The sequence below is a fragment of the Oryzias latipes genome, chromosome 16 (assembly GCF_053564925.1).
Source record: "Oryzias latipes strain Hd-rR chromosome 16, Olatipes_Hd-rR_3.1".
Lineage (NCBI taxonomy): Eukaryota > Metazoa > Chordata > Actinopteri > Beloniformes > Adrianichthyidae > Oryzias > Oryzias latipes.
In genome coordinates this window covers 22212943-22235418 of record NC_136252.1, presented here as the reverse complement: position 1 = coordinate 22235418, position 22476 = coordinate 22212943, and the positions used below count along the sequence as shown (strand labels likewise).

At 45.1% G+C, this 22476-nt stretch overlaps 1 protein-coding gene across 1 annotated transcript; it reads right to left on the bottom strand.

The window, feature by feature from the left end:
* Positions 1-68: 68 nt before the first annotated feature.
* Positions 69-21037, bottom strand: LOC101158796 (uncharacterized). Its single transcript, XM_023963866.2, has 10 exons — positions 20899-21037; positions 19989-20785; positions 10623-10829; positions 10153-10366; positions 9813-9974; positions 8430-8648; positions 4403-4549; positions 4073-4313; positions 3781-3945; positions 69-3682 (listed from the first exon to the last, which is right to left on the bottom strand). Exons 2-10 carry the CDS (start codon positions 20684-20686, stop codon positions 1398-1400), a joined length of 4338 nt encoding a protein of 1445 aa, XP_023819634.1. The 5' UTR covers positions 20687-20785; positions 20899-21037; the 3' UTR covers positions 69-1397.
* Between the last annotated feature and the right edge of the window lie 1439 nt (positions 21038-22476).

The following is a 22476-nucleotide window of genomic DNA, read 5'->3' as shown; positions in this document are numbered from 1 at the left end:
AATTCAATGTGAAACTTCCTTAAACTGGACAGGATACAGTTTGGGTAAATTACTTATCAAGACTGAAGTTTGTATCTAAATCCACTTTATTCTTGCATTCAGATGTACACCACCAACACACAACCATCCTCATCATCATAGGGAAAAATAGTTCCCTTCATAGACACACTCAAGTTAATCACTTCTGCCATATTTACTTTTTAAAAGCTAAAGCTATGATAAATAAAAATAAAACATTTGGTCCTTAAATATAATATAATCTAGGCAACATGGTATCAGGGGGTTGAGAAGGAAATGTGTTGTTGCTACCCACAGAAAACATCAAACACCAGTGGACGTGATGCTGAAGCGGTGTCACAGGACGGCCGAAGGAGCAGGCGGCCAGTTGAACACGAGGCCGCTGGAAGTGTCAGGCAAGCTGAGGGGAGGAGAGCTAGACTGCGGACGTCAAAGAAACAGTTAGCGACCAGAGCTGTAAAATCAGATGAAAGGCAGCTACACAGACGAGATGAAAGACAAAGAGGCCGAGGGCTAAGGAAGCTCACAGCAGACCCACCGAGAGGCACGTATTTACAATACAGGGAGTTGCAGAGGATAAAACTATGGTAGCCACAGTGCACAGCAGAATAGTGTTGTGTGTGACACAATCTGTGACACACACAGATTGGAAAAGATTGTTGTTGTTTTCATTTGAAAAAAGAAGAAAAGTAACATCACAGACTTGGAACAACAAACTACCAGCAAACTGTTCCTAATAATTCAAATTTGCATCTTTACAAGGATTTGTAAATGCTATATCCTTATATTCCCTATTTAGATGAAAAAATATTACACTTTGGTGAAAGATAGGAGGCAAAAGGGAGCTGGAACTGGAAACCAGGTGGTGCTTGCTATAATGTCTGCTATTTATCTGTACGATGGCCGTTTTTCAGAACAGCTAAAACACTTAGCTTCTTTCATTTGTCATAAATGTCTGGGCCGTTTCCTGTTATGAGTCAAATGCACCCCAAGTATTGCTAGTTTCCTTATTTTTTAACAATCTCTGCTGTTAATCTGCCCTCTTCCTATTGGTTCCCGTAGTGTGGCTTGTTTCCACTTCGGCTCCCCTGCTTGCTCCAACAATCACTAACACAGATATACATGTATACATCTGGATGTAACTCTGCGTAGAGAGTACTGCACACTAAACAGACTCATGAAATCTTAACCTCGGAGTGATGGCTTGGCTCTGAGTCACATGAACACCTGATGATCTAAAACAATCACAGCCTAGAGTAAATACAAAGAGGGTGTACCTGTCCATGATAGGCCATCGACCTATTGCCTACTCTGATACAAGTCTGCACGTCCACCGCTCCTCCAATGAGCACTAGTCGTGATTCTCCTTCTCTGCTTTATTACATGTTGGCAGGTAGTTTGTGCCGCAGTCCCTCTGAGTCTCTTTTGGTGAGAGAAAGCTGGGGGTCCTGAATTGCCCCTTTAATTTGAGTGGAGTTGGCAGAGGTGCCTCCATGTGCCTCCGGGTTGGTCGTAGCGGTAGACGCCTGGCAGGTCTGAGCTTGTTTGGGGGACTGAATAGAGGCAGAATGGACAGAAGGCAAGATGGTGGTAGTTGCGGTGGTGGGAAGAGCGGAGGAGTTGCCAGGGCTTTGATTTGGACAGGAGGGTGGTGGTGAGGCTATTGATAAGATTTGAGTGACGGTTGAGCCCGAAGTAGGACTTGGGGTGAGGACCGGAGAGTTTTGCTTCACAGGATGAACTGAAAAAGTTATTTTAGTCGGAGAAGTAGTGCTGATTGGTGTTAGGGCAGAGGTTTGGATGGAGGTAGGAGGAGACACTTGTTTTGGGGTCTGGCTTGAGGTGTAACCTTTCGGTGAGCCAGGGACAGAGGGCTGGAGACACTGTGTCGGATTATGGGGATTATTTGGAAATGAGGAGGATGAAGAAGTTTGAAAAAGAGCAGTCGGGGATGTCTGAATAGAAGCCATCATTGGATTGGTCGGCGTCAGGCCAGGACCGGTCCCAGACAGCAGGGAAGCAGAAAGTGGTGTGTTAAATGTCTTGGTTTTGGGACTCTGGGGATGACCCAGAGAAGAGGGTTGCAGTGAGGAAGGAGGAGAAGAGGATGCAAGCGATGGTTTGTGACTTTGAGGGTAAGGTATGGAAATTGGAGAAGAAACAGAGATAGGAGGAGGTGTAGATGATGGAGAAGGCGAGGAAGAGCGAGGAGATGATGCTGGAATGGGTTTGGGACGGGGAGTTGAAAGTGGGCTTGCTCCAGCCGAAGGAGGGGTGGAGCAGGGAGAAGGAGAGGAGGAGCGAGAGGGGGTTGTTGAGATGGGTTTTGGACGCGGCGTCTGAGACAGCACGGTTGTGGGAGTTGAAGGAGTGGGGGTGGCAGAGGAGAAGGGGGTCTGTTTTGGAGGGGAGGATGATGGTAAATAACCTGTGGTAGGCATGTGTACAGCTGTGGATGTGGGATCAGATGCAGTGTGAACTGCAGTCTGTGTGAAGGAAGCTGTGCCTGCAGAGATAGGTTGAGTTAGTGCAGCCTGAACAGGAATTGTGGATTGTGCTATAAAGGGAATATTTGTCATGAGGTGCACTGGGGGGTTAGAGGTCAGTAAACCTGCGCTTCCTCCCCTGGCCAACTGTCCTGCCAGGAAAGGAGCTGCCAACAAATTACCACCAGAGGCTTTTCGATGAAGCGAAGGGTGAGGCTGCAATCCAGCCCAGGAACGATGAGGCAGAGTGGGCTGTGAGGCAGACAGTAGCCTGGCCTCCTGCGTGAGCCTGCCCAAGGCTGGCAGACCCTGACAGCTATTCCCTCCGTGACGTAGTAACGCCTCTTTTGCACCCTGCTTACATTGGCTGCCATCTGGAGGGCTACTAGAGGCAGCAGGGTTGGTGTTTGAAATCTTGAGAGGTGGTGGGGTTGATCCCGCCCCCGTTGGGGTTCCAGGTGCTCCGACAGTCATGGAGGGATCAGCTGGAAATCGGGGGCTGTAATAGAGAGTTCTTCCGTGTTGGACAGAAGTTGAGCCACAAGAAGCTGGAGTGGATGACGTTTTGGGAACAGGAGAGGATGCCACCCCACCAGGAGGACCCATTGCTGAAGGAGAGGCAGGAAATCCTCCTCTTGGGGACAAACCACTCATTCCTCCCAATGTCATCATCCCGATAAGAGAGCTGACGGAGGGGCGAAGAGGTTGTAGGACCGGAGCCCGAGGAGGAGAAAGAGGAAATGTTGTGGAGGGAGAAGGGGAAATCAGTGGGGAAGACAGGAAGAAAGCCCCTCCAAGGACCTGTTGCTGCTGCAGCTGCTGCAGCTGCTGCTGCTGTTGTTGCTGCTGGTGCATCAGAGCAATGGCTACATTACTGGTGGCAGCTGCAGTCTGCAGTGGAGCATGGACCAGTGGCGCCCAGATGACCGGACGAGGCCGAGGTGACACTGTGCCACTCCCACCCATCATGCCACTTCTTCCTGCAGCGGCAGCTGCAATGGCGTCCTGCATGGCTGGCATGCTGTCATGTTTAACAATCTGCTGCACGAGCATGCTGTCGCAGGAACCCAAACCACCTGCTGCAAGGCCAACCCCAGCCCCTGGCCCCCGACCTCCACGGCTGCCTCCCATAGAACCTCCCTGGGATGATTTCCGTAAAAGCATAGAATTCTTCCTGCCTGTAATGCAAAGGAAAACATGAATCAAGAAATTACAGAGTTTGATTTTATTTTCTGTCCATCAAACATACAATAGGGGCCTGCGAAATGCTTATTACCAATACGGTCCAAACGGTCAACTGCAACTGTTTCAAAGGCACGTCGCATCATTGGGTGTTCCTCCAGAACTTCATTGAAACTGTCCACACTTAGAGAGTACAGTCGGCAGTACGTGTCTGCTCGGACGCTGGCTGTTCTCCGCCCACGAGTCAGCAAACAGATCTCTAACGTCAGGAGGAAAAACAAAGGGCACAGGGAGTTTGTGAGACTGAATAACCATTAAGATTGTAAAAAAAAAAAAAAAAGAAAGCAGGCATTCAAATCTGTTTTTTGTTTAGCTACAATCTTCACCTCCAAAGTAAGATCCATCACTCAGCTTGGTCTCTTTATTTCCACGAGTCAGCACACTGACTCGTCCATGCTGGATGAAATACATTTTACGTCCAACGGTGCCTTCACGTATGATAAAGTCAGCTGGCTGAAACACCTCAAAGCGGAGCTTGGTCAGTACAGCAGTCACAAAGTTGGGGTCGGCGTTGGCAAACAGCGGCATATTAGCCACCAGGCTTCTGCAGTTAAAGCTGACTATCTCCTAGAAGGAGAGCAAGAGCAGATGCAGCAGATGGAGAGCAGAACAGAGAAAGATCTGCTGGAGACCGTAGAACAGCAAGTGCTCATTACCTCTTTCAGTGGTTCACTAAGCTCTCCCAGGATATTCTCTTCATCGAACATTTTTCCTTGGAAGCGGTGCTCATAATACTCGTGAATCTTTTGGCGCATGTCTGCAGGAAGCTTGTGGAAAGACATGTACTGCTCCACCTGCTTATACTGTAAAGACATGTTCACAAATGTCAGATAACACACCTGAAACAGCAGGTCAAAGGTCAAACTTGTTTTTTTCTTTATATATAGATTTGCCAACTTTTTCTACTGTGGGACGAGCTGATCTACTATTATCTTTACACCCTACTGAATTAACACGCCCATTCATGTACCAACCCACTTAGTTTGTGTTGGAAAAACATAGAATTAGATAGTTATGCATTAACTGCGTAGGTTTGGTCATATCATTTTGTAATTCTGATGTATTTTTATGTATGAATGTTTTACTTGCTGTGCATCATAAGGTGTATAGCCTAAAAGGATAACTGGGTACATTCATGGTTATCTTGTAACTACAGTTTTAGAATACAGCACGCAAACCCTCACCCTGTTATTATATATTAATTGCAATAGGAGATTGGATTCATTTGGCTTGTAAATGCTATAGGCCATGTAAAGTGTCCCAATGACTCAACATGTATGTGGTTTACTGACTGCATTTAGGGAATGTGTTCACCCTGACAAGGTGTACTGGTGGACTTACATGAAAACAGGTTAAAGCTATGAAGGAGTGCAGTTTTCTATTTTGAACTTCACTGCATTTAGTCTCCCTTCACTGTTTGGATCAGAATGAAAGGAAGCATAGATATGCAGGGCTGCAGAAGGTACTTTTGTGGGCTATTATAAGAAATGGGGCAGTTGGCTAAAAGCTGCCACCTGAAAAGACAACATGAATGGATCGAGGTCTCTGCCTGCCAGTGGCAGATAGAATTGATTTAAATGGATGTGAGGAACCGCTCCGTAAAGAACAGAACATCTGATTCTACACATCATCCACAGTCTGCCAAACTTTACCACCCAAGGTGAACATCATGTGGGTTTTCTGTGATTACATAATTGTGATTATTAAAGTGATTGTTTGTAATGTCAGGGACAAAGCTAGAATTGGTCTGAAATGCAGGAGCTCTGCTGATCAGGATGATTTATTTACCAAAAATAAAGCAGAAGCAGAACATCAGATGTGATTTTTTTACGATTTTAACTTAAAGAGAGGATATCTGTTTTAACTTAAAAAAATCATTCATTCATCCTTTTCCATTGATCCCTTTTGGGGTCACGGGGCTGCCGGAGCCTATCCTGGCCACTTATGGGCGAAGGCAGGGGACACCCAGACAGGTCGCCAGTCCGTCGCAGGGTCACACATATCACACACCCATGCACACCTATGCACATTTTAGATTGACCAATTAACCTATGAAGCATGTTTTTGGACGGTGGGAGGAAGCCCGGAGAAAACCCACACATGCACGGGGAGAACATGCAAACTCCACACAGAAAGGTCCCCCATTGGTGTTCTGCTTCAGGTCCCCCAGCCGGGACTTGAACCAGGGACCTTCTTGCTGTGAGGCAAGAGCGCTAACCACTGCGCCACCATACAGCAGCTAAATAATCTGATTATTGATTAATTTTAAGCCTTTATCAAATAGTATAATAGTAAATAGTAAAATAATGTAAAAATCTTCCAATTCTTTTTCTTTTATTTGAAAAACACTCAGATTTTTCTTGTTTGTCCTTAAAGTCATTGTTTATGTCTCGACAGTGAAAAAGATGAGAAAAAAGTCAGTAATGAGTCATTTAAATGCATCAGGAAGGTAAACATGGCATTCCCATTTGCACAAAACATATTTTATGATCAGTGTTTTTTTCTTTCTATCACCCCAGTGTACACAGCCTCTAAAGTGTCCAGACTGCAGGACATGTAATTATTTCGTTGAAGAAGGGTTTTAACTCTTTCATTATCTATTCTCATCACATCTAAATGTACCTTAAAACGTTTGTAATTTTTTTTCATTGATCAATACTCAAAAGGTAATTTCAAACAAATAAGATGTTGTCCATGCACGACCTTTTGCAAACTCTGACACTCTGTGTTAAAAAAATTCAGATTCCCTCATATTTTTTTTTTTTTTTTTTAACCTGTCCTGTCCAACAGCTGGGCAGGCAGATGAGAGCTGACGGCCTCTTGTGTTGGACATATTTTACTTTAACAAGAGGGGTTATTAATCTTCAGACAAACCAAAGGTATGTCTGAATAAACCCCTTTTGTAATTGAGGCCAAACTTTATTAATTCCAATCAGGTTTGAAAATCTTCAGTGTTGGACCGGACGGAAAAGGAAAGAAGGGAAGAAGAGAGAGGGATGTTAGAGAGGGGGGGGGGGGGGGGGGTAAGAGGGTGATAATAGGAGGGTGGGGATAAGACCATGAAGCAGCATAAAGCAACAAGTTTACTGGTTGTTTATCATTACGGTAAGGTTCAAATGTAGTACAAAAAGGGCGGGGCCTGTCCACACACACACTCAAATGTTATCAACACACCTGCTGGCTGAAAGAAAAAAAAAAAAAACGTCCACATGTCAACATGTACAAAAAACAGATAGTGTTCACACACACATACTTGTGCCTTTAAACCAACTAGTGTGAAATATTTCAGTCATTCAATCATGCAAACTGTTAGTGCAAAGGTGAGCTAACACCTGTGCTCAGGTGAGTGTTTATGTTTTTCTAAAATGGACGGTGGAATGTGAAAAGAAGGAAGGAGAGTGCCCAGCCATCCCCACAGCAAGACCCCCGCCGCATCAGCAGCGGCAGCCGGAACCCCCAACGCCACACGGTCGCAGGCAGGGAACAACCGCCCCACAGGCGACCAAGCCCACCACCCAGGCCAGGGCCAGCAGGACCGCCGCGAGGCCCCCAGAGCCAGAGAGCAGGGAGGCACGGAGGGAAAGGGAGCGCCGCCCCAGCCCAACCAGGAGGGCAGCCCCCCGCACCGCCGGGAGAGCCCAACGCAGGGCCCCACCCGAGAAGGGTGCCCACAGCCCCAGACGAGCAGCACACCACCCCCCCAGGTGTTCCGGGCATCCCCCCGCCCCAACCCCAGGTACGAGCAAGGACCCCCCAGGGGAGACCCGCCTCCCCCCTCCAGGCAGCCACCCACCCGGCCCACGGTTGGTCCAGGGAGGAGCAAGGCAGGGGCCAGCCGCCCCCGCCCAGGAGGGGAGCGCCCCGGGGAGAAAGGGGGCCCACCAGGGGTGTTGTTAACTTGGCCCGACCAGGCATTGGCCACAGTTGGAGACTTGGCGGGGCCCAGCACCCAGGGGCAATGACCCGTACCCACCCCCCAGGGATACGGACACCCCCAGGTGTAATGTGACCCCCCCCCCCCCCCCCCCCCCGCGCAGAGAGAGCACCGCCGGGCCCAGGAAACCGGCACCCAGGGGACACGGCCGCCGTTGCCAAGGACCCCGTACCCCCCACCAGGGAAGGGGTAGGGGACAGATGGTCCTAGGTCCCACCTTCCTTGCAAATGTGTGTGCGTGATGTGTGTTTGAGAGGGCCTGTGTGTGCGTGTGTTTATGTTGGAATGTGTATTTTGAGGGGGGAGGGGTGTGTGTACTAAGGGGGTTGCAGTTAAAATTGGCGGGTAGGGCACTGAGGGGACATCTCCTGATTACTCACAGTGATGTCCCCTCACCCTCCCCACCAAGGGGCCCTAAATGTGTACGGTGTGGTTAAAATTGGCGCGTAGGGTGCTGGGAGGACATCTGCTGCTTGCTGGCAGTGATGTCCAAGCACCCCCCCCTACCAAGGGCCCTACATGTCTAAGATGCAAATAAAACCGAAAGAGGGGGGGCCCACTCCATACAGCAACCATGGGATGGGGGGGACCACTATTCCCCATATTTTTATAATGGTTGCCAATTTTTGGGGGGTTTGATACAGTATATTAAAAACCATAGTGTAACTTTTACGTTTAAAAAAAACTGATGTGTGCTATAGTAAAGGGTGAAATGTATTCAATGGCTGTATGGGATTCCATATCTTCACCTTCTCCTGGTACTGTCGTCGTGAGGAATCCAGTGACTGTATGAGAGCGGTGGCATGGCCAATGAACATGGCATAGCAGGTGGCGCCCACAATCATGCTGAGCATGGTGAGCCACACATCAGTCATCCCCTCTGGAGCCTGTGCGCCGTAGCCGATACACAACATGTGGCTCATGGCTTTGAACAGAGCGTACGAGTACTGCACACCCCATGTGTCATTCTGAAACACAAAGAACACACAGAGAAAGCGGTTTGAAATGGCTGTTCATATTTTACAAGATCCTTAGTGGTGGTCCTCCAACAGAGCTGTGATAATTAAGAGCTAACAGCACTAAAGACGTCTTAACTACCACTTTGAAGACCAAAACAAAAAACTGTGCAGCAGTACAACAGCACACAGACAATGAAAGAGCCCAACAGCACAAAGAGCGTCCTCTATGTGAGACCCAGCCTGCTCTTTAGAATGTGACTCCAATTATACAAAGATGTTAATGGCCTACAGAATAATGGGAATCTCTCAGGGGAAAATCCCAGCATCAGTCTGCTTAGCAACCGTCACTCAGGGCAACTGGTGAGACTCAGCTGTTCATACCTCTGCCCTGCATCTGCAGCAGTGAGACTTCATGTACAAACATTCTGCATGCGTCTAATCCTAAACTCTATTTTTCTATATGTGAATAAATCTCATAAACAGCGTCTTTCTGAACACAAAGAAAACGGACGTCAGGGAACTCAAACCAGCTCTTCAGCAAGAACATGTAAATGTATTTTAGCTATTAAGTTACATGCAGAACGTGCTAAACGTGGGTTCTTGAACGTGCAAATGGAGTTCATACTAGACAAGCAGGAAGGGACTTTTTCTTCTTTTTCTTTTTCTGCCGTCTACTTTTCTACTAGCGCATGTCTACCACCTAGAGTTAAAAGACGCTTGGTGTGAAATGTCATAGCGGTGCAAATCTCACTTCAGACTTTTTCTTTCACAGCTCTATTCCAAATTATGCAAACCGGACACAAACCACAATTATTCATTTCTCATGCATGATGTATTATCGGCGGGTACTTCCATGAATTAAAGGGGATGCCATCGATGTGTAACTACCAAATCTGAGTCCCTAATGGGTCAAAGTTTGATCCAGTTTGACTTGCAATCCGCATTCAATTGTCACTTTGTCAATTGTCATTTTGTATGTTGAGCCCAAAAACGGTCGTAGGAACTTGCGAAGCTATGCATGAACATGGGAGTTTTTATCACGGAAACCAGTTGACTTTTCATCGGAAGTGTCAGCTTGAACACATGTTGCCAAAAGGCGTATGAACGTGACTTTACACTTTTTTTGTGGTGAGATGAAGACATTTGTAATAGAATAAGAGCTGAGAGACTCACCACCATTAGGTTCTTGGAAACCCAGCAATCATGAGGGAAGTCTTGCAACATAGGTACAAGGAACTGCAGACACCCATCCCAGTGACACAGGAGCAGCATCATTCCAATCAGATTTACTATTCTCACCATGGCACTGGCAAGGTCGTAGGTCATATGGAAGATCTACAGGGAGATAAAGAAGTCATTTTTAGACTCAAAGGGTGGATTTACATTTCATCTCATAGCCTTAGGATAAAGAAACAACGTGGTTAAAAGAGAGGGAGGCTTTAGCCCAGTAAGACAGTCTCTGGTGATGAGTCATGTTTTTAAAGCCTCTGTTTCCTTTGTCTGCCCCTCTCACCTCCTCCCACTGGTGGATGTAGCGTATGAGTCTTGACAGGCGTAGCAGCCGGAGCAAGCTGAGGATTTTGGTGAAGCGAACTATGCGTAGCGCCCTGGCTGTCCTGTATACCTCAGAGTCCAGACTGTCCATCATCAGAAAGATGTAGTCCACCGGGATGGATGAAACAAAGTCCACGAGGAACCAGCTCTTCAGGTAGTTCTGGCGTATTTCCCTGAGTTAGACGGACATGGAAGACCAGTGATATGCCTTTTTTGGCGGTCCAACTTTCTCAGGCATGAGACGGCCCTCATACATGGTGATAATTTACACACTGGAATTTGAACAAGCTTGGTTATGTGACTTTTCCACTGCTCTCATGTGAGTTTGTTTGAACTGAAACTCAACAGATGACTGCAAGAGCAGATCTATATTGATGACAACAGTTATACACAAACCCTGCACTCCAGAACACAAACTCTTTTACTAACCTTGGGTCAAGCAATATCTCAGTGTTGTCTTCCTTGACAATGCCAGTTCTAAAGTTGAGAACCAGGTCAACCATGAAGAGAGTGTCTGAGACCACGTTAAAAATGATCCACGAGGCAGTGTTCTCATCTCGGAAGAATGTGATGCCTACTGGAAGGACGATTAGGTTGCCCATCATCAATATTAACATTAGCAGGTCCCAGTAGAACCTGGAAAGACACAGATGGACAGCTTCAGATCAGTTTATGATTAATTGTTGGAACTAACAAATCTTTCTTCTTCGTCTTCAAAGTTAAAATTCCACTCCAATCATCTTTGATCTGTTTTAAGTGTTCCCAGTGGCCTTTTAATAGCTATTTTGCCATTTTTAGCCAAAATAAAAAAAAACTGTTGTTTTTTTGGACACAGTTTCAGCAGAGCAGCTGTTGTTCATCAGAAATTTGCCTGTAAGTTGTGAGTAGTACTATTGGTGTGGATTAAGCCTTCCCCATTTCCCATCATCTATCTGTTTACATGCTCTCCCGCTAGCTGGCAGCCCCTCACAACCCCAACCTAACATTAGCAGTGCAATAAAATAAGTCATGTTGGAACTATCCAGCCGTACAGTTTTGAGCCAGATGCCAGCTCAGACAAGGAAAACAAAGACATGCATGGATCTGTTTGTCTACTAGTGGATGTATCAGAATGGAGCGGAGAAGGGAGCTTGCAGCTCACCAATTGTAGCTTCTATGTCACAATTACAAGCTTTTCCAAACGATTTGAATAAAGAAATAATCTGAAATGCTTAAGTTTAATTTTCTCCATATATGTCCTACATAAGTAGAAAAATGTCACAAGAACATTTTAAAAACACAATTTTCATCAGAGTAGGCCTTTAAACAATTTTCAAATGTGTAACTCGACACAAGTCGACAAGTATTATCACAGAGTTAAGGGAAAAAAAAAAGATGTTAATGAGTTTCTACTATTAAACCTCAGAAACAGATTGGCACATTGTGAAACATATTAAATAAATATAGCATCTATGACATTTAGTCATTTAAAATATGTTTTCACAAAGCATGTGGTATAGCTTGAGTGGTATCCACACTGACAACACTTGGGCAGAAGCAATGTTTAAAAAAAAGACCGATGCATTGTGGGAGTATTTCATAAATGTAATGATCGAAGTAAATGGGAGATTTTATGTCTGTTTAAAGTCTATAAGTAGCAGTTATAAACATTTATTAGTCAAATGTGCCAGTCTAGTGAACATCACACTATGGTAAAACAGATTGTTGTACACACAGCACAAGAAATGTTTCTATAATCTGTATTATTGTTTATGATTAACTTTTATCATTTTCCATCATCTTCTGACAAGTAAATATTACAAAGAAGCCCCAGCACATTCATTTTCACCAGTGCATTGTGGAAGAACCACATTCTTTAATGGCGCAAATGATCGTCATAATAATAGGCACTTCAAAGACAGCCCCTGATGTTTTTTGGGGGATTGCAAATGTGTAAACTCCAGCAGATCATCAGTAACTTCTGAAAGCTTCAGAGATACAAAGCAGAAAATCAGTCATGCCTTCTGGATCAGGCTGAAATTATGCCAGAAGAGCTGATTGGATCATCTGGAGACGAGTTCTGTCATCTCATAAATACTGATCCCTTCATCTGTCACCTTGACTTGTTTTTGCCTTGCGGTTGTCTCACTTTCAGACCTTTTTCTCAGAGAAACTCCTCTCTGGCTCTCTGGTTGATTGCCGCTAAGCGGCAGTTTAGTAACACCACCTCATGGAGTGACGCTGACACCAGACTGATGAAGATTAAGCATGCATGAGTCATCATTATTCTAGCAAACACACATTTCCCTCACAGAGTTTGTCACTAAAACTGACAGTTGTATCACTTCGTAATCACTGGCTTCCAATACAGTTATTATTTACAGCCTAACACACAACTTGAAAATATGCCTTGATGACTGTTATCATGGGAAAATTCTGAAACCACAGTCCGCTGCTTTGTTAACATCCAACACCAATTTTCATACGTGTGGACCATTCACCAAGCACGTATCGTATTTATTTATATAAAAACAAAATAAATTAAAAAAAACTTTCTATAAGCAGAAAAGAAACAACTGTTGATTAATATATGCACTTTACACTACACATACACTCTACAGGCAATATTGAAACGTTTAAATAAATATTAATTCAAATAATTCATTGTAGTAGAAGGATGACAAAGGCATTGGAGACCTGCCTGGTCTGTAGATAATTGTAGATGATGTATTGATTTCAGGCCAAGGGGAGACACAAGAGGCTGCTGAACATGATCATGATGAGAAAATAAGACTGTTCTTAAACAGGGGCAAACAGAAGAACATCAAACTAAATGCAGAAAAATTGAAATTACGGCAAATAGATTGGACATGTTCTAACAGCTAATGGGTTGAAGACAGACCCTGTAGTGAGAGCCATCAATGAAATGCCACAACCTGCAGATGTCAAAGTAGTACAGAGCTCTTAGGAAGGGTGAACTATTTAGCCAGATTCTGTCCACATCTCTATGACCAATGTGAGGTGTTGAGAAAACTCACACATAAAGTCTGCGAATTAAACTGGAACAAACAACACGAAGATGCGTTCGTAAAACTGAAGAAAACTAACCAATGCTCCTGTGCTGAAGTATTACAGCCCGGAGGAAGAGCTCATAGTCCAGTGTGATACCTCAGACACAGGGTTAATACCAGCACTCATCCAGAATGGTAAGCCCATCGCCTTTGCAAGCCAAGTACTTAAACAAGCAGAATGAGGCTATGCACAAATAGAAAAAAAGTTTTTACGGTAGCTCTTGTTGCATGGAGAAATTACATCAATTCACATATGGTCGACAAGTTACTGTTAAGAGTGACCATAAGCCACTTGAGAATATTGTCAAGAAACTTATTTTCCGTGCACCCAAAAGAGTAAAGACAAAAGATGTTGAGGACCCATAAGTGTGACGTGGATGTAGTGTACTTACCAGGAAAAAACTGTGTTACTGGTTGACACTTTAAGCAGAGCACATATCCCCAACCATTCTTCCTGTGGCTCAGTGGAAACAGAAATAGATACTGTAAATATGGTGCTACATTTGCCAGTATCTGAAAAAAGCTTAAATGCAATACTTGCTACACTCCAAACACTCAGACAAACAATACGTAAAGGTTAGCCTAATGAGAAATCCAAAGTTACTAGTCAGATCAGGCTCAAAGAAGAGCTGAGTTTTCAGGATGGAATCATTTTCAGGGGGAAATGTGCCATAATTCCTGACTCATTGAGAAAAGAAATAATTCAGCGCATAGACTCTTCACACTTAGGAGTGGAAGGATGTCTCAGACAAGCTCAAGCAACAGCAAAGTGAGAGACACTACTTCCACATGACATGCCAAATAGACCTTAGGCAAAGGTGTTCACAGATTTGTTTTGTTTTCACATCAGAGACTATTCGATCATGGCGGACTATTACTCAAATTTGTAGAAAATAGATTACCTACCACAAAAAATCCACTACAGTGATAAAGAAACTTGAAGCTCATTTTGCTCGCTAAGGCATCCCACATACAATCATATCATATCAGACAATGGTCCCCAATACACTTCACAAAAGTTCAAAAGATGTAGCAGACTGTGGGTATTCCATCATAGGACATCCTCACCAGGACACCCCCAAAGCAATGGCAAAGCTGAGTCAGCAGTGAAAACAGCAAAAAAGCTCTTGTTAAAGGCCAAAACAGCGTGACAAGATCCCTATCTAGCAATGCTGGATCATCGCAACACACCATCTCAAGACCTGAACTCCAGTCCAGCTCAAAGACCACTCAGTCGCCGCATAAGAACACTACTTCCCACAAGGACAAGTCTTTTCCAACCAAAAGTTTTACAAGCAAAACAGGTTTTGAAGTCCAATCAGCACACCATTGCACATACTACAACAGATCGGCCAGAGACCTGCACACTTTGAAAACTGGAGGGTCAGAGTGCAACCATTTGAACCTCACACTGTCCGGAGAGATGGCAGAGTGGGGAAGCAAATTGATGAACCCTCATATGAGGTGCAGATGGACTCTGGAGGTGTTCTGAGGAGAAACCAGAAACATCTGAGAAGTGCACATGGACGAGGTCACAGTGAGACTGCTCACTCAGAGGCTGTTTGCTCCACAGACTCAGAGTTGGACACACAGACATACAGACACACTTCACTCACAGACAACTGTAACGCGCAAATCACCACCAGATCTGGCCGAAACAGTGACACTGCCACAACCTTGAAAGGACTTTGTCTTTCAAAACAGGAAAAGAGAGAAGAAAATAATTTAGAAATGTGTTTAGGAGTCAAGATAGTTCAAGATTTTCTGTCCACGTAATTGATTGAAAGTATTAACTGGAAAGGATTATTTTCCTTTGAGTAAAAGTATTCACACCTATAATATACCAGGATTTGTTACTGAAAATGTTATTAACATGGTAAAGAATACGTTTCATTTTTTTGACAGTAGAGCAGTTAGTAGGCAGACTTTAAGTTGACATTTTTTGTTCAGAAAAAAATAAATAAATAAACAAAAGAAAGGATGTAACAATGGAACTATTGTGTGTTTGTTTCCAGTCGGACGGTGCACAGTCAGAATGAATGAGAGCAAACACCTGAGCTGCACTGTAAGATTTGAACCTGCCTTAATTAAAAGTACTACCCTTTTTGGTAGAGTTAAAGTATTTTGTGTTCCGTTTCTTGAGTGAAGACCCCAATATAACGTTCATAAAATTTTAGTACTTTATCAACCCATCCCCTCAGAGTTCATGACAGTAATTGCTAAACCTCTCAATCCAGTAGTTATAAGCATATCATTCATTTTTTATTCCGTTTTGTCCCTTTCGGGGTCACAGGGCTGCCGGAGCCTATCCCGGCCACTTGTGGGCGAAGGCAGGGGATGCCCAGGACAGGTCGCCAGTCTGTCGCAGGGTAGAATGTCCGCAATCACACACCCAATCTCACACTCACACCTAGGGAAAATTTAGAGTTGCCAATTACCCTATGAAAAAAATTTTGGGACGGTGGGAGGAAGCCGGAGATCCCGGAGAGAACCCACGCAAACAAGGGGAGAACATGCAAACTCCACACAGAAAGGTCCCCCATTGATGTTCTGTTTTTCATGTCCCCCTGCCGGGACTTGAACCGGGGGCCTTCTTGCTGTGAGGCAAGAGTGCTAACCAGAATGTTTGGGGAGATATGCTCTGCTTAAAGTGCCAGCCAGTAACACATTTTTTCCTGGTATATACACCAGGGCTGCACTGTGCCACCGTGCAGCCCTAGCTATAAGCACAAAATGCTTATCTGTTGTAATTTATAGCTATAATAAGTATTACTATAGCATAAGTATTACTATAGAATTGCAGGGGGAATCATTAAAATCCCCCTGCAATTCTATAGTAATACTTATGCAATTCTTCATTAGGCTGACAGCATGACAACTGACAGAAACAAGGCTCAGGTGAAAGACAGCACAATACTGATGCAAGATACGGTTTGAGTGCCAGTCTGGATGTAAGTGGAACGAGTTCTGCAGAGCAAAATCCCTAAACTGAATCTAAATCTTACTCCTGAAGTTAGATGTGCTCCACAATTGCCAGGGAAAAGATGGATTCTGCAGTCTGATTTCTGCAGTCTAATTTCTATGATGAAAGGCATTCATTGACATTTGTGAATCGGAGTATGTGCATTTGTGACACAGGGTGAGTGCATTTCTGAATTATGAGACTGTTCTGGCCTCATAATTCTGCAGCAACATCCCGATGAAGACCTGAAGGACAAACCACTTTGTCCATTTCAGTTACCAAGATACCAATATCTGGGAACTGCCCTTGAAGTACCTCAACAGTGAAGCCACATAAGACAAAAAGAATGTCTTACGATTTTTAAAAGGCTGTAATGTGGAGAGCAGTAAAGAAAAAGAATCTGTGATAGCAGATGGATAGGAGATGGAGGGCTACTCAAAAAGCTCTTACAGAGGCAGATATTGCGTCGAGGGCAGGTGTCCTACATGTTTTCCAACCAAATTGCCATTAAAGTTCCTCATTGGCTAAACAGACCTGATCCAAGTAATCAGCAGCAGATAAGGCAGGGTTTCTGGAAAATGAGCAGGAGGCCTGGATTCGGGAACACCTATTTAATGAGACATGAAACCGACATCTGGATACAAGCTTGGATGAAACTCAAAAGTATATGAAAGGCAACACTTTTCATAGACTCTGGAATAGCCTGGTGATCTATGGGGTGTATCCCACTCATCAAAGAGCCAAAGCTCATGAACTCGCTTAGGATGAAGTGGGTAAAAATTATGAGAGAAAACCAAACCAAGTTTTTTCTTGTACTGAAACTTCTTATGCCTATTGACCTAATATTGTTACTGCAGAAGGTGGAACATCTTTTAAAAGTTCTCATCTTTGTCTACAAACTGCCATTGTGATATTATAGAGTTTGGTATTTTATGTCAAATGACAAAAGGCATCAATAAACCCTCCAGGATCAAAGTTTTTTTTTTTAGTCATGACAAATGGACTCAAGCATGAACACATGAACAAAACTAAGATATTTCAGTTCCATGGACAAAATTCCTAACAGCATCCTAAAAGAAAAATTTCTTCAACTCATGCTGCTCCACTGATTGTGTGTGATTCATGCCAGCTCACATGCATGCAGATTGGTACCATGTACACAGAATGAAAACACACACTTGGGAACACACACATAGATGGAAATGAAATTGCAATCAAAGCTGCTCTCTGTGGCCTCATCAGCATTCCATTTTGAACATGAACAGGTGTTGGGGGGATAACTGACCTGCATCTACCTGCTCAGCTGTTGTCGAACCAAACACTAATTTTACTGTAATTGAGGCCAAGTGTCTCTTAAGCCGTCACTGATGGGCTCCCTGTTTGCTGTTGGCCAGATGTCACTTCCTACCCATCATCCTGCAGGATGAGCTGACAAATGAGCACCTTGACATTCGAGCACTAAATGTCACCTTTTGAGAAACTCTTTCTTCACCTCATCTTTTGTACTTTTTGTGGAATTGTGGGAGAAACATCTTGTCTTGAGACGAGGCGCACAGAGTGAAAGCTTATTAGCAGCCTCTGTGATGAGACTTGCACATGTTCACAGTCCCACACACACCAGTCTTCATGCGCTAACAAGTCGCACAGAAATGATGACAGAAATAAACTGCTGATGTAATCCGTCTTCTTCACCCTTCAACATGGCATCACACACCTCCACCCAGATGTTGCTGCTCTCTCCAGGTGCTTAAATTAAAAGTTAAATGACTGAATTATGCACAATCCATGCTCAACATGCATAATTGAATACAATTGGAATGTCATCTTACAACATGATGACAGCTTTTAACATTTGAAGTTTGAAAAAAAGTACAGGAAAGACTGAAGTTCAGAGGAGATGTGAAGGAGTCTACAGACCTTAATTCAGTCCTCGCTGACCTCATTCATCATTTTACCTCTGAGCAGTCCCCTAACCTGCACTAGGGAGTGATCATTGCTCTGATAGACAACACAAAATGGCACACTGCGTGTGCCGTGTGAGGCTGATGAGATAAAAGTGGGCCAGCAGCTTTGGGGATCAAGTCATCCATTGTTGCTGCAGTCTGTCTGGAGATTGTGACTGCCGCCACTCCCCCTGCTGCCCACCTGGACATTTCCGAAGCAGTCAGCTGTGATTACGTCAAACCACCTATATTTATAAATGTCTCAGCTGTCAGTCAGCTCCTGGTGATATATTTTTTATTTTTTATTAAAGCATTTTGTTTTTTATAAAAGAAACTATCAGAAATGGTCTGGGGAGTTTAGAGCACAATGGGCAACTAAATCCTTGGGGCCATGGGAAGAGTTCCCAGCAGAGAGTGCTCTACAGCAGTGTTTCCCAACCCTGGTCCTCAGGGCACACTGTCGTCCTGCATGTTTTCCACGTTGCCCTGCTTATGCACACCTGATTCAGCCTGACAATGTCAGCAATCAAAATGCAGGTGTGTTTGAGCAGGGTTGAATTGAGAAAATGCAGGACAGTGTGCCCTGTGAACCAGGGTTGGGAAACGTCCAATGCTCACACAGTGGAAAATATTTCAGCTGATTGGGAGGGCTGACATCTTGTATTACTAGACTAAATTTACTCTCTTATCTGCTGCAATTTTCTTACAAGAAAAAGACATTGTGTACTTTGAAAAAATCATTTTTATTGCCTTCATGAAGTGAATTATCTCTTAGTCTCCAAGACTTGTTGATTCGTCTTGATTGATGAGTTTTTTTCACTCTTTGTTAACCTTACATGTCTTTAACACAATTTTGTCAGGAGCGGCTGGATGGCTCAGTTGGCTGCGTGTGGGACTGGTGCATGGGAAATCAGGGTTCGGCAGGGGGCATTGACCTTCACTCACTGCGGGTCTTTGGGCAAGACCCTTCAGGCTACTGCTTAATGTAGCCACAAGGGGGGCCAAGTTTGGGTCCCCATGAGTCAGTCCCCAGCCCAGATAAAATACAGGGTTGTGTCAGGAAGGACAATCTGCCAAACCACCTCTGCGAATCTGTGAAAGCTGATTTGAACAACAATTGCCATAAGCAGAAAGCCTGTATGTCTTTCTTCTCTATGCGGTTCTTTACTAATTCATGCATTTTTTTAAGACTGGGGCTAGATTAAAAAAGAAAAAGCAGCAATGAGGAATTTCATAAAACAAATACGTTTCATTACTTCCTTGAATCATTTTCTAATGCAGTTTCTTAGATTTTCAGGCAAAATAAGTCAATAAAATGTCATAATTTATTGAATAAAATGTTTTCTTTTGTTCAGTTTACAGAAAATCTATTAATTCTTTCGTTCATTCATCTTAAGTTTGTTCCCTTTCAGGGTCACAGGGCTGCCAGAGTCTATCCCGGCCACTTGCGGGCGGAGGCAGGGGACACCCTGGACAGGGTTGCCAGTCTGTCGCAGGGCACAATCACACATCCATGCACTCTCACCTTCACACCTACAATTTAGAGTAACCAATTAACCTATAGAATTTAATTGATCAGAATTTCTGTCATTTTGCATTAAACAGTATCGTGGAAACCGGAATCTATATGGAGTTTGGCATTGATACTGTTAATCACAGAAGCATCACCTGCCTTCTATAAGTCCTCCCTTTGAGGACCTATGTGTGCTTGTTTAAAGGCATCAATTTGTACTTGTTTTAATCCATATTTATACCAGGTGAATTGGACTTGTCTCTGAGATGCTACAAGTGGCTCCAGCAGGCAGTAGCAGCATAAAGTGGAGTGAGTGTGTGTTCATACCTGAAGTCACTGTAAGGGTGGATGATCCAGGCTCCTGCTGATTTCAGCCGTTCCTGCTCCATCGCCACAGCTTTGTGGGATCCGAACATGCGCAGGCTGAATTTGTTGACCCCCGGCTGCAGCATGGCTCCGAACTGTCTCTGGATGAAGGTGCTCTGGTTCGAATTGCTGTAGTCCTCCCCGTCCAAGCCCATGCCAAACCCGCCGAACCCAGACTGACCCATCGCCTCTGGCGTGCCCGCGGCGGTGGTGTTACAAGCCGTGGTGGTGGTCGTCTCTGCGCCGGTGGCCACCACCATGACTCCTGTCCCAGTGGAGGAGGTGGAGGCCAGGGCGGCGCGGGACGCAAACCCGACGGAGCGAGGTGGGGGGTGTGCGCCAGAGGAGGAGGAGGAGGCGGGCGGCGGCGGCAGGGCAAGCGGGATGGTTGGGGTCCCAGCTGTGCGAAAAGCGATCCCATCCCTAGTTGAGGAGCTGATAATGGAGAAGCGACGGCCGCGCGCACCAGAGGAGGAGCCGTCCGCCCCGAAGGAGCCCCTCTCCCCCTCCAGGGACGCCTGGGACAGCCTGTAGCCCGGGGAGGGAAGGCTGCCTTTACTGCGTCGCTTACTGTCCCCTCCATTACGCCTGGGCAGGCTGTCACCTCCAGAGCCCCCGCCGCTCCCAGGCGCATCCACACCTCCTGCCACCCCATCCATCCCAACACTCGGGGAGTTTGAGAGGAGGGCGGCAATAACCTGTAGACTCCCTCCCTCCCTCCTCAGGAAAGCTTTTGTTTAAATGTGTCCCCCTAGTGTCTAGATAGGTGAAAATGTCAATGTCACAGCCTCAAACAGAAGTGGTTCTGAAAGCTTCATTGTGCCGACAGCTCACACCTCCGCCTCGTCTCCGGCAGAGTTGCCATCCTTACCTCTGTGCCCTTGGAAATGGCCCCGTGAAGACAAGGAGTCCTTCATCCTTCCCGCGTGACGCGCGCGGACCCACTTTTCCTCTTCAAGTTGAGTCTCATTTGCCCTTACAGATGTTTCCCCATCATTCCTCCTTCCTCGTCCTTGGAACGTCGCTCTTCGCTCGAGGCCCTCCCTCTCCTCTCCACAGCCGCCTTCATCGCGCCGACGCCGGTCATGTTGGCACCGGCTTCCCGGTCTATGAAGAGTGTTCGACTCTCAAAAGCCGACTGCGTTCCGTTGTGCAGCATGCATGTCCGGAGAGCTCAGCCAATTTGCGTTTTTATCAGCATATGCCATTATATAAGAGATTTTTGGGGCGTATGTGGGAGGGGAGGGGGTGCATTCATCCGAAGATCACTCTGAAGAACATCGACTCCCCTGATAGAACGCATGGAAATAATGACTGTCGCAATTACAGGCGCACGTTAAAGGGGGCTCACAGTTCGAGGCGCGCCGATTCATCCAGACACACGCACGCACAAAAGCAGAGCGTCAGCGGCTGACACGCGTCGGCGGGATGGAGTCACATTAACCCCAGTGTAACCCATGCGGAGTCCACGACACGCGCGGACACATGGGGATCCGAGGGAGAAACGCGACCTTCATGGCGAAGAAAGGCGCGCAGAGGCAGAAGCGCTCAGACAGACGGAGCGCCAATCCACTAAAGTGATGCTGGTATCAACTTGGTCTGGTGATTTAATGATTGGAAAACCAGCAGCCGGTTGTATGAAGTCCCAAAATGGTCGGATTTCAAATGTGTCCAGAATTCTGGTTCTTTTTTGGCATTCAGCACACGCCAAACGCGGGGAAAAAACACAATGTCCACACGCATGTGCGTTCCGATGATTTCAAAAGTCTCCTTTAAAAAAAGAAAATGAACTACTTGTTGAGCGCGCACGTCTCCTCCGTTGCTGATGAGAAGAAGTCCTCTTCATGTTCTGTAAACTCACTCTGTAGAGGTGAGCGTCCATGAAGGCGCACGGCGCATACCAAAACGAATAATTGTGCACAGGAAGAAAAAAAGGTTTGGATATCATCGACCGGTTGCCATGGCATCCGCATTCTCATCATCAGTCCCCCAAAGGCCGCATGCCCAACCGGAGCAAGATGCTCGCGCCTCTCGAAGGTAAAAAGGTCGTGCGCGTCATTCTTTCCACACCAATGAGAAAACTTTATTTGAATCCAAGAAAGAGAAGTGAATGAAGCTTTAAAAACATGAACTATAAACGACCAGAAGTATACGTTTAATAATTAAGAGAATGCTAAGATAATTTTGGATTCAAGAATTAAACGTTTAAATAATTACAGATCCAATGGATTTATTTGCAGATTTTCTAAAAGAAATGTGACATAAAAATAATTAAACTGCAAATTTAATGTCGGTTACTACAACAACCGGTTACTTAAAACTGTCTGAGCTTTCATTTCAAAATTGAAGGAAAAATCTAACAAAACTTGTTAAAGCACAGGATTCTAACATCAAGAGGTGATCTCACTTAAAAGGGGGCTTCTGGATTTGGTCATTTTCATTGGTTTTT

Excerpts from the sequence above, each read along its gene's own strand:
- LOC101158796 (XM_023963866.2), bottom strand. The coding sequence starts at position 20,686 with ATGGATGGGGTGGCAGGAGGTGTGGATGCGCCTGGGAGCGGCGGGGGC. Across the intron at positions 10,367-10,622 it reads GAGATATTGCTTGACCCAAG|GGAAATACGCCAGAACTACC; the intron begins GTTAGTAAAAGA and ends CGTCTAACTCAG. Across the intron at positions 3,946-4,072 it reads TGATGGATCTTACTTTGGAG|AGATCTGTTTGCTGACTCGT; the intron begins GTGAAGATTGTA and ends TCCTGACGTTAG.